The sequence below is a fragment of the Tachysurus fulvidraco genome, chromosome 16, assembly GCF_022655615.1.
Source record: "Tachysurus fulvidraco isolate hzauxx_2018 chromosome 16, HZAU_PFXX_2.0, whole genome shotgun sequence".
NCBI classification, from domain to species: Eukaryota; Metazoa; Chordata; class Actinopteri; order Siluriformes; family Bagridae; genus Tachysurus; species Tachysurus fulvidraco.
In genome coordinates, this window is record NC_062533.1 from 16013288 (window position 1) to 16026988 (window position 13701).

The 13701-nt window shown below is 35.6% G+C and overlaps 1 protein-coding gene across 1 annotated transcript in view; it reads right to left on the reverse strand.

Annotated features, from left to right (window-relative positions):
* slc35f1 (solute carrier family 35 member F1) overlaps nucleotides 1–13701 on the reverse strand; it is a 133135-nt gene that overhangs the window by 77467 nt on the left and 41967 nt on the right. The window contains exon 2 of the mRNA XM_047801910.1: nucleotides 1364–1539. Within this exon, the coding sequence (XP_047657866.1) occupies nucleotides 1364–1539 (176 nt within the window). The remainder of the gene's footprint in view (nucleotides 1–1363; nucleotides 1540–13701) is intronic.

The following is a 13701-nucleotide window of genomic DNA, read 5'->3' on the forward strand; positions in this document are numbered from 1 at the left end:
ATAAGGATGAGTGTTACGTTTGGAGGCAAGAGGACAGAAAGCTAGGGTGCCAAAACATTTGAAGGCAATTGAGACGAGCATGTGACGTCATCCGATTACGCTTGAGGAAGTTCCCCACATTGGCAAGTGTTTTGATACGTCACATGTCCATGTTGTGCTAATTTTTGATTTTTACGTGACGTCACTTGACGTCATCAGAATACCTGTGAGGAAGTTCCCCTCATTGTTCTGAGTGTTTTGAAATGTCACATGTCCATGTTGTAAAAAGTTTTTTGATTTTGCATATTTTGGCGGTCAAGGCTGTGGGACAACCGAAAGGCCAGTCGGTACACCAATTTAAAGCTTTGTTCAGAGTATCACCCTAAAGGAGCTGGCCAAGTTTGGGGTAGAGAGTTCAAAAGCTTGCCGAATTATAAACCTCCAAATAATGGGAGTCTATGGGAAAAAAGGCCAATTTGAGACCCGGTACCGGAAGTACCGGAACTCGGATCGCTTAGAAAAGTAATAGCATAAAACTTCAGACCAGAGTCTACAACATATCTGAATTTGTTGCATGTGGCTCTAAAGCCTTAGGAGGAGTTACTCTTGATACATTTTTGTCTAAGCTTAAATAGGAAAACAGAATGTTGGCTTCTACAAAGCGACATAACGAGTGACGACGGCCGACGTGGTCCGACTTTTCTTCAGTTCCCCATTCACAATTTTAGTTCCGGTTTTACTCTATAACGCACCAATAATATACAACCTTTATTTGTATAGTGCTTTTAACCATGGATATTGTCACAAATTAGCTTTACAGAAATAGGAACACTCAGGAAAATAATATCTTTTTAAAAATATTTTATCTTTAAGCCTGAGGCAACGACATGGAGGAAAACCTCCCTTATATGATACGAGGAAGAAATCTTAAGAGAAACCAGACTACTCAATGGATGACACCAGATTGTAGAACTGTTCTATATATTTAGGTTTGGTTTTTTTTTAATAAATCCTGTCATTAAAGTAAATACATCTGAATTACATCTCAGAGAACAGGAATGGGTTTGATGTCACCATTTACAAAAAAAATCTAACCGTTTATATGAATATATTGACCCTAGTAATCAATGTTTTTTTTAACCTGACCCCAACTTCCAAAGTTGTAATGTACGAAGAAAGAATTTCAATGTGCTGAAAATATGGCACCTAGTAAGCTCGGTAAAAACATAACATCCTTATGAAATACTACAAATTCTTAAAGTCCTGAGTATCTACTATTATATGAATTTCATATTAACCACCACTGTGGAGTGACACATGACAAGGATATTCAATGATCAATATGGATACAACAAAAACAGAAGCAGACTCCATTCTTTCTTACCCTGCCTGACTGCGAGTGTGGTGGTGTAGACCAGGAACAGAAGGATGTAGTTGAGAAAGCACTGGAACACGGGGGTGTTGGCATGGTAATCGGAGGCCAGGTACTTGCTGGTCAGTCCAATCCCACAGATGAGCAGAGACAAGACCTGACCGAGTGCCAGTGTAAGGAGGAGCTCTCTGTGAACAAGAACAAGCACACAACATGGTTATAACAGCGCAAACGCACAGCACAGGACCACACTAGATCTATCTATCTATCTATCTATCTATCTATCTATCTATCTATCTATCTATCTATCTATCTATCTATCTATCTATCTATCTATCCATCCATCCATCCAACCATCCATCCATTTATCCGTCTGTCTGTCTATCTATCCATCCAACCGTCCGTCTGTCCGTCCGTCCATCTATCTATCTATCTATCTATCTATCTATCTATCTATCTATCTATCTATCTATCTATCTATCTATCTATCTATCTATCATCCAACATTTCTTTCTCATCTACAATTCTCTACTTTATCTATTTGTCATAAATTATTTAATTATTTATTATACAGTTCCTTTTTAATAATCATTTAAACTTTTGATTACATTTATATTCATTATGTATAATTGCACCTGCAGTAAAGGTTGTCTCCTGTCAGAGACTGTGTGTGTGTGTGTGTGTGTGTGTGTGTGTGTGTGTGTGTGTGTGTGTGTGTGCGTGCGTGCGTGCGTGCGTGTGTGTGTGTTAGGGTAAGTAAGTGTGTGAAGAGGATGGAAAGGCAGGAAGGCATGAGAAGGACTCAAGGACTGTCAAGGAAAGGAAACAAGTCACAGGGGAACGGGGCTCCTTGTCCCAAGCAAACACATGATGAATAATAAGGCAGTCAAACACACACACACACACACACACACACACACACACACACACACACACACACACACACACACACAGAAGAGGGCACCATAGTATAGTGTCTATATGTGAATGTTATTTGAATAAAAAGAAAAATACCAGGAGCCTAATTTACCTAGAACTTAACAAACTGTGTATGTTGTCGTTTTACATCCTAGTCAGAACTGCAACAATCAATGATATAATGAAGAATCTGTTGAACTTTGTTTCAATTTTAATTAAAGTTACGAACCGCCACTTCATTATACAGTAACCCTTGCTTTAAGATCTCTATGAATTAAGACCTTAACCTCGGATTAAAATCTTATATAATGGTTTCACCCAATGTATATATTATACAACAAATATTTAACTAAGAAATATTACAGTTATTCTGCTACAATTGTAATATAACCATAGTAGTAGTACTAAAAGCTCTAGCAGTATTAACAAGTGTAGTATCAGTAGTAACAGAAGTAGCAGTAAAAGTATTCATAATTGTAATATTAGCAATTGTAGTATTAGCAACAGTAACAGTACTAGTACAAATAGTAGTAACAAATGAATTATTATATTACTAGTAGTTGTATTACTAAAAATTGCGAGTAGTAACAATTGTATTAATGATAGTAATAGCAGTAGTAGTAGTAATAGCATTAGTAAAAGTACTACTGTTATTATTATAGTTGTAGTAGCATTACTATTAGCAATAGTGCTAACAAGAGTAGTATTGTAGTAGCACTAGTAATAATAATTGTCACATGGTAATACTGGGAATAACAACTGTAATATTAGCAAGAACTGTAGTAATATAAACAATTGTAATATTAGTATTAGTGGCAGTACTAGTAGAAATAGTAGTAGCATTATAAGTAGTCATAGAAGTAGTAGTTGTAGTAACAACTGTAACAGTAGTAACAAGCACATTATTAGTGGTCCTAATAGTAACAACAATTTTAGTATTAATATTAACAGCAGCAGTAGTATCACTGGTACTAACAAATATATCAGTGGTAATATTAGCAGTAGTAGTTGTAGTAAGAGAATAATAACTGATAGAAATTGAAGTATATGCAGAAATAATAGCAATAATTGTAGTATTGTGGCAGTAGTAGTTACAGTTGTAACAGTGGTATTAGTTGTACTAACTGTACAACTGTAACAGTAGTAAAAATATTAATAATATCAACAATATAAGTATTAATAGCAGTACTAGTAATATTAGTAACAATTGTAGTATTAGTTGTAGTAGAAGTAGTAGTTGTAACAATAGTACAGTGGTAACAAGCATATTAGTGGTACTAGTATTAATAATATTACATATTGTATTATTATTATTGTATTATTAGCAGTAGTAGTATTATTAACAACTGTAACAGTAGTATCAAATATATTATGCGTGGTAGTAGTAATAAAAGTAGTAATACAATTAACTATTGGTAGTGGACTATTAATACTAAGAACTGTAACCATAGTAACAATTGTAGTATAAGTATTAACAGCAGTTGTAGCGTCGGTGGTACTAACAATTATATCAATGGTAATATTAGTAGTAGTAGTAACAACTGTAACAGTAGTAACAATTGTAACATTAGTGGTATTAGTTGTAATAAGAACTGTAATAGTAGCAACAATTGTAGTATTAGTAGCAGTACTAGTACAAATAGTAGTAACATATGCGGCAGTGCTAGTAGTAGTAGTGTTAGAAATAGAGATAAATAGTCATAGTCATAAATAGTATCTGTAAAGTTGTTTTGAGACTGTCAATTGTTAAAAGTTTTATACAGTGAAAATTGAAAACAGAAAATAATATTAAAAGTAGTAATAAAATTAGTTCTTGTAATATTTTAATAGTTAATTTCCTACTTAATAATATTTTAAAAATGAAACTAAATTCATAATATTAACAGTAGTAGCAGTGCTAGTCACAATAATATTAACAAATGTAGTAAAGCTAGTAGTACTAACAATTATAGTTGTAGTAGTGGTATTAGGGTTAGTATTAGTTGTAGCAGTGACATCACAAAAGAAGTAATAGCGGTAAGAATTTTAGTAGTAGTAGCAGCAGTAGTAGTAGGTTTTTAATGTTTTAATTTTCAGACACATCAGATAATCTAGAAAGTTGTCCCTGATTTAGTCTCATCCCTGACAGCTGCCTCTCTCTTTTTTTCTGTCTCTCCTCCATTTTCATAAAATGTGAGAGGTACAAGCCAGCATGTCTTCACAGCTCCCTCCGATATGATGACACATCCAGAAATAGCAAAGCTCACTGAGGTAAACTGGAAAAGCTACACTATATGATAAGGATCCAGCTGAGCTCAACCGAGATAACCTTTACTGGCAATGACACATTTAATAATATTTATTTTACATAAACCTGAAGTCCATGTCCAGGATTTTTTTTCCCTGTAGGGTCAACTACACATAAAATACAAACTTCACCATTATAATGGATACTAAGGCAAAAAAAAAATCAAAATATATTTAAACATCATTTCCAGCTGAAGCAGTAAATGATCCTTCAAGCAGGAAGATAAGCGAACAAACCTCTCCTCATGCTGAATGTGCTGAAAAGCTCTGTGTACTAATGTTATTCATGCAGAAACACACGCAGAGGTGATTACGGACACTCACAGACGCATACTAAAATGTTAACAAATTCCATATAGCAGGTGGACAAAAATGAAGGTTGTGTCAGTCCTCGCCTGAGGGATCCATCCGCTCCAGCTGCAATTACCAGACAGCAATCTGACACCTGATAGTTCAAACATTGCCACAGAACATGTGTAGCATCCTGAGAAAAACTGCACGTGGTGAAATCTTGACGTCTGTAGTACTGAAAACTTTCCAGAATTGAAGCATTTCCTCTCAACCAGAAGAACTTTTTGTTAGAATTTATGGTCAAGGGTAAAAAGTGAAAATGGAGAACATTAAGCTTAACCCTTGTATTTTGTTCGGGTCTGTGGCACCCATATTCATAAACATCAATAGTTTTGAAAAACTTTGCTTCCTTGTAAATTTGTTGATTTTTTCTCACTCATAACTTGATTAAATTTGATTTTCTTTTTTTATTACATTTTATTAAAAAACAAACAAAAAACTAGTTTAATTAAAAAATGTGATGTAATGAAGTTAAAGGGCAAATATTAACCATATATGCTGTTTATATTGCTTGTAATTGGGATGAAGTAAACATCTGTAGAGTATTTTAACATAAAATTTTTGATTGTATTGAATAAAAAACCCAAAAATACAGCGGGTCAAACAGACCCACGGACACTGGCTGAGTAACAAAAATACGAACACTATCGAAAAGCAACTACTATACACTGATATATTGCTCCAAATTACATGTAATTAAGTTAAAATACATATATATATATATATATATATATATATATATATATATATATATATATATATATATATATATATATATCTTACTTATATATATTACTATTGTTCAAATAAATCTACACCCAGTACCACAAGATAAAGTGAATTCTTGAAATGTCTGTAAAATTATTAAAAAGAAAAAGTGAAATATCAAACCTGAGTAAAATAAAATACAATAGAGAAGATATAAAAACAGCTTTAATATAAAAAACTAATAATAAAAATGCAATAAAAAGTTATAGTTAAAAATAGAAACAGAATGATATGTAAACAAATGGGAAAAATATATAGAAAATATAAATGAATGAATGAATGAATGAATTAGCATAAATTTCTATCATTCTGTTTTTAGTTTGTCATTATGGGGTACTGAGCAGAGATTAATGAGAGACTGCAAACCTAACCTTAACATAATAAAACTGAAAATGAAAACACTTACTTAATCCATTGTATTTATTAATTTATTTATTTTACATATTGCATTGCACACATCTGCAATTTATTCACAAAAATCATACTGTTCTGCCACCAAAACTATTTTTTAAAATATTTTCTATATATTTTTCCCTTTCATTGTACTAATAATTATATTTTTATTTTGTACTGTAACTATTTTTATTGCATTTTTATTCTATTTTTTATTCTATTATAACTATTTTATTCCTTCAGATGACAGGGACAGTCGAAAAACATGACAGTCGAAAAACATGTCGTATTGCGCGTGGTTTCGTATCTGACGAACATAATTTGAATTCGTTTTGAATTTAGACCATTAATTCTATCTCTATTTATATCCATTTTTTTCATAGACTACAGACTAACAGGCTAAAGCCCCACCCATCCAGTTACGGTAGAACATATTATATATTTAATATCATGTATTTATTGATTTATTTAGTAGTCATCGATAATTCTGCTGTCTCTGAAATGATCTTAATCTGATTTAATCCTGAACCGACGGAGGAGTAAATACCTCGTCCACCTCTATTTACGGAAAAATAACATCAGTGACACATAATCAATGAGTAGAAGTTTATGATGGAAAACGGGTAATCACTGCGATCGTTATCCACATGCGTCTTCTCCTGAGATTAATGTCGTCTGTCATCTGAATGAATGTGATGAACAGGAGCCTCATCGTCAGGAGCCTGTTCATCTCTGTTTATGATAATGATGCTACATGGTGCTAGGTTTGTTCTGTTGGATAAATATCCAATTGTCTGATTAGCACTCGAACGTCACATCTTCGTCATTGTGTCTCTACAGTATAAGCGATGGGGTGGGTTCATGGTGGATCATTTGAATAGGCTTAATTTTAAAATCAAAAGGCTGAGGTTTTTAAACTATTTATAAACTATATTTATGTATTTACATTCATAGTTACATTTATGGCATTTGGTAAAAACAAAAATTATTTAATTCTATTTATTAATTTGCATTTGGTTATGAGAAATTATATATTTTGGAATTTGCTCATCGCACTATTTGAGATTAATTGGCGCTACTGGTTTTCTAGGTCTCTGATGATTTGAGCTGTAATTCAGTGCTGGGAAATTTGGTGATAACGGGATTATTCTGAAGGAGCAGATATCCATTATTTCACCTTTTTGCATAAGGCTTATTTGCTTATTCTCTCATGGGCACACGCGAATACACGACTCTGCTGCCACTGTTGCTGTGTACCAACAAAAAAACTATTTTTTTAAAGCAGCAGGAGTAATTAACTTCATTACATTAAACGTAGATAAAGCAGAAAAGAACAATAGAGTGGGAATAGAAAAGGATTGAGAGTGGTCTTTGAGGTGTCCTTGTAATCCTCTGTTGTTTAGCGGAGGAGTGAAAGTTCACAGCAGTAGCCGTTGTTTCTAATAGAAACGCAGGAGATGTCTGGAGTGAGTGGTGACATTGATGGATCAGGCAGGATAAAACACTGTCTTACATCAGAATCTATTTACACTGCTATGGAAGGTGCTTTAATATGAGTCTGTCTCTATCTGCCAGAATCACTGGCTGTTATACAGATGTTACATCAGATGGTAGAACACAGGCGCAGGATGCCTGGGTGTAAATAAGGGTGTGTGGGTATGCTGCTAGAAAGCACTGCGTGATACAATAATTTGACAAAATGATATAATTTACATGTATTTATGATAACTGATGACCACAAGGTTTTCAGACATCTGTGTTAGAAATATGACAAAATATATCACTATGGAACATCAGAGTAAGAGATATGACAAAAATATGACACTATACAACAGAGTGAGAGATATGACAGAAATATGACACTACACAACAGAGTGAGAGATATGACAGAAATATTACACTATACAACAATAACGGTGAGAGATATGACAGAAATATGACACTATACAACAGAGTGAGAGATATGACAGAAATATAACACTATACAACAATAAGGGTGAGAGATGTGATAAAAATATGACACTACACAACAGAGTGAGAGGTATGACAAAAATATGACACTATACAACAATAAGGGTGAGAGATATGACAGAAATATAACACTACAAAACAATAAGGGTGAGAGATATGACACAAATATGACACTATACAACAATAAGGATGAGAGATATGACAAAAAAAGACACTATACAACAATCAGAGTGAGAGATATGACAGAAATATAACACTATACAACAATAAGGATGAGAGATATGACAAAATTATGACATTATACAACAATCAGAATTAGAGATGACAAAATATGACACTATACAATAATGATAGTAAAAGATATGACAAAAAATATGACACTAAACAACAGAGTGAGAGATATGATAGAAATATGACACTATAAGTATATAATACTTATAGTATATAATAACACTATAATATATGACACAACAATAAGGATGAGAGAGAGAAAATCTTTCATACAAAAATATGAAACTAAGATGTCAATTTCAGGACTCATCGATATACAAAACATATTACCTAGCATGCTAGCTGTTTCTCTCCAAACTCACTTTATAGACAATTCAAACAGCAAAAGCTAACAGCTAACATTAAAAAAGGTTTTTCTTTTTAATTGTTTTATGGATATACCTTTCAACATGTCAGATTCAAGACATCATGTATAAGTTACAAAACACATCACCTACAGTAGCATGCTAGCTGTTTATTTCCAAACTGAGCTAACTAGCTCACTTCATAGACAATTCAAACAGCAAAACCTAGCTAGCTAACAACAATTCACACTTTTATTTTTAATCTATATAACAAGAACATGCTGCTGCATTTCACACTGTGACATTTAAGTGTGAATAAAGTATTTAGTATTTTCAGGCAATGGTGTGTTTCTTTTTTATCCCAGCTGTACTGTTTAGCCAGATTAAATATTAATGCTCTGTACATATCTGATGCTTTCTCCACATCCAGGAAGAGTCTAAACCTGCCTGTAAAATCTTATTGTACAACACAAGCAGAGAGGTGAAAACATTTGCATTTAGATGAAAACCAATTTGCTTTCCGCTGAAGCAATTACAGTTCAAATAAAATATGTAGACTTTTTTTTTGTTGCTCTTTGGTGCCTGTGTCATGATGCCCAGGGGGGTCCTACCTGAATAAATTTGGATTACAGCTTAAGTCTTATTACGGAAAAGGAAATGATTAAGAGAGACATCTTTTAAGACACATTTAAAACACTGCTGTTTTTCTTCTCGATATACAAAACCGTACGTATGTGTCTTTATTTTTAGTATTTATGCTCCACTTTATTAGGAACACCTGCTCATTAATGGTTACAAAATCATGAAGAGCTTTAATTAATTCATCTTATAGTACATCTATAATTAATCATAGTATATTATATTACAGTACTAAACGTTTTGTACTATCGTCAGGATCCAGCCCGAACTTTGGCCACATGGGGCTTTTTTCACCTGGTCACTTCATGCGTTTTCTGTGATCCGATAGCTATGGTAAAAAGACCAGGTCTAAATGCCCTCCGAAACGGTTTTGAGACGGATATAAAGAGTAAAAAGATCGGATCAATATCCGATTCGCCGAGACGCGTTTATGTGGCCTAATGTAAATGGCACAGTTTTAACAAATCAGACAGCTATCGGATCAGAGACAACGCATGAAGTGACCAGGTGTAAAAAGGCCCTATGTTCCGTGTCACGTGTCTGCCATGCCCTTGTCTCTTCCTCCCCACCTATGCACACTTGTACCTCATGTGTTAATTGTCATGTCTATTTAGCCGTGACAGGAATCCTCATCGTTTGTCTTCCTATGTCGTCTTGTCTTTCCACGTTTTGTCGAGTCTTTGTCCATGTTTTGTGTTTTTTAGTTAATAGATTCGGTTTATTTTACGTTATCCTACATTTGGGTCTGTTTTTATCCCTGTGTCCTTGGCAACTATATTTCTTATGTTCGTAAAGCTACTTTGAGCCAATGTCCATTGTTAAAAGCGCTATACAACTAACATTGTATTAAGATCAATTTAATCATTATCCCTATATGAAGCAGGTGTTCAACATGACATCAGAATTCAAAAAAGATTTGGAGAAATTTGGGGCGTGGCCATGTAAATCATTTCGACAAAATTGTTGTTTTATTTAATAATAATTAAAGGAACTTCAGTGTGTAATAAGGATATCTAGATCTATAAATATACATAAACAAATGCAAATATTTGGATCTGATTTGTTGGAAATTAGAGCAATGGGGGGATGGGGGCAGGGTTAGGGTTCGAATCCTGCCTCCGTTCTCTATGTGTGGAGTTTGTCTCTAGAGCTTCCTCTAGGTACTTAGGTTTTCTTAAAAAGTGCAAAGACACTGGTCTGTACGTTGTAAATGTTTGGCACCCTGTCTACGGTGTTCCCCACCTTGTGCCCCGAGTCCACCGGTATAGACTCCAGGCTTCCTGTGACCCTGTGTAAGACACTGTAAGTGCTACAAAATATGAATGGATGGATGGTTGGATGGATAGACTATAGTCATGTTTATTACCATTTTAATTACTAGCACTTGATTACAAAACCCTTTGATACAAAAATCCCTCACCAAAAATCCCTTTCACATATATATTAAAAAAAACAAAAAAACAAACCCAACTGTCATCTAATCTAATGCGCATGAAAATTTCGTATCGTTAAAACACAACGTTGAATCCGGGCTTCAGTTCTTTCCTATCAGTGCTGTCTTAGGAGAGATTTTCACGCAGTATGCACCGTCTACTGAAGAGATATTTGATCATTCCTTCAGCACAATTATTGAATGAAATGAATAACACAGACACATTAATTATAGAAACATTTCATTTCCACAGATTGATGACATTTTATTGAGGTCATGCTTTTCAGGTAGTCTGAAAGCGATCGCCTGTATAAAATGCACCTCTTTCTCACTTGTCACACGACAAGTGAGAAAGGGAATACAACAGTATGCATGTTAACAAGGTTGTGTATCTCAAATACAGTATTGAGCCGCAGCAAACTCCTGCAGGCATGTAGGAGTAAGTCTGCTACACATGTCTCCTCTAGATCCCTTCGTATGTTGCCGGGAGATGCCAGGCACCTACCAGGTGCCCTTATTGGTAGGGTTGGGAACCGAGACTCGGTTCTTATTTAGAACCGGTTCTGTTTTTCAACAGGAACCGGAACCGCATGGAATTTTATAGCTTCAGTTCCAAACGCGGTTCCGATGCGATGACGGGCAAAGCGCTGGGAGCAGTCACTTTAAATAGCCACGTCTTACCTCATGAATATTAATTGTTTACACTGTTTACAGTCACGCAACCAAATTAACGCAGCTTACCACAGAAATCTGTCACTCGCGCTGCTGTGCTGAGGAACGCTTTGTGTTAAACATGACTAAAAAAAGTCTAAAATGTGGATTCATTTCCAAAGCTGCAACAATGCAGCAAATCTCCCCCGTCTGAGAGGGTTTTCTTCACAGCTGGAGATACAATAAGCCAGGAAAGGTCTCGTCTTCTCCCAGAGAAAACAGACGTTAATTTTTCTTCAGAAAAATTGCTAACTGTTTTGCTAAGTTGTAATTCTGGATGTTAAATTTGATTGGAAAATTGGATTTATTTAAATTTAAATTGATATGAATTTAAACTCTCCGTTTAAAATATTTAAAGAGTGATTAATAAACACAAATGTAAGTGTTTAAGTATTGTGCATTATTTTTCACATTTCTTTTATTATGGAATCGGAATCAGAACCGGGAATCGTAAGGCAGAACTGCAACCGGAATCGGAACTGGAAAATTTTGATTTTGATACCCAACCCTACTCGTTGGCCAGGTTTGGCATCACACACACAAAACCATGCAGTCAGAGGCATCACACCATGTAAACAATACTTTTACAAGGAAGTAGGTCACATCCCAACGGAGCTTGTCGGCTTACTCTGTTCTCATTGGCACAGATAAACGCTGTTCAAAAAAAAAAAATCGCCGGATAACAGGGGTTGCCATGAAGCATGGATTATTTTTCAGAGATCAACTTGGCTTGGTGTCGCACAGACGGAGCTGTTAAACCGAGTCCCACTGCGGCCATGGCACTAGCACCACCTGGGCCTGACGTGCTTCCACTACAACACATAATCACCCAGATTAACACCCACTAATGCACCGTCTAGCCTCTGCCTTCCATCTCAACTGAGATAATCACACACACACACACACACACACACACACACACACACACATACACACACAGTCAGTAGACATTATTTTCGTTCCATATCTTGCCCGTTGAATAGCCGCTAAGCTGTTTCTCTCATATTAGATCAGCATGGCACCGTTCCCTTTCATTATTCATACAGCTTCGCTCTCATTATATTCCTCTTAATGCATTCATTATTGTGCAATGAAAAGTGCTAGGATAGTTAAAAAAGGAACAAACACTGCGCTATATTTTAACAAGAAAGTGCTTCGAAAATATGTAAGAGATGGTATCATTGTGTCTGAGACGAACAGGCTTGCATGGTGAGAAAGTAGCAAAAATATATTTGGAGACGAAGATGTTCTGGACGATTATATCCGAACCTTTATTAAGTCCAATCTTGATTAAACACTCGGCAGGACATCATGCAGGTATCATTGTATGTGTGTGTGGCGTCCCATCCAGAGTGTATTTCCGCTTCACTCCCAGTCATCTCTGAATTCAAAACGAATATAAATAAATGGATAAATGTATGTATCACAAAACTATTTGATGCCAGATAAGTGAAACATATTTAAAAACAGCTCAGTATACTGTATTTGAACTTCCTGCTCTTGCATCAGCATTCCTTAGGACATTTTTCTAAGTGGATCGGTCTCCCTGTGGGGTCGCCGAAAGCCTGAGCGTTCGCTGCTACAGTATACTGTCCGCCTCACACGGTGTTGTGCTTCATTTCACTAATTCACCAAGGGATTAGCAGAACACAAAGTGAATTTACACAAGGGGTAGAAAAGCCCCTTTAATCTGCGCTCTGTCCGGCCCTGATCTGTTCAAAACATCAGCGCGGCCCAAGCCTAGCGTAAAATCCTCTCACACAGCAACACAAGGGGGTTTAAAATGCAGGCTTGGGAGCCGTGAAAAAAGGCTCAGAGCGTATTAGAAATGCCACACAGAAAGTAGTACAGACAGGAGAGCAGCTAAGCTTTTATTTCTGTAGTTCTATTCTCAGCAATCCATCTATCCATCCATCTATTCATTTCGTGTACCGTGTACACTACACAGAGTCAGGGGAGGCCTGAAGACTATTCAAGAGGATGCCGACAACAAGGCAGAGGTGGAGGACACAAAGGATGGAGTGCCAATACATCACAGGGCCAATATTTAGTTCAATAAAAGCACTGAAAAACAAAAAGGGGCTTTTTACACCTGGTCACTTCCTGCGTTTTCTGTGATCAGATAGCTATCCGATGGTAAAAAGACCAGGTCTAAATGTCCTCCGAAACGGTTTCGAGACAGATATAAATCCGATGGTACAAACCCCTTCAGGAGGAGGTCTGGGAAGCGTTTCAGATGAAACTGGACAGGTGTAAATGCATGTGGTTGTTCAAGCCACATACGTCAGCGCTATACTCCTCCCAAA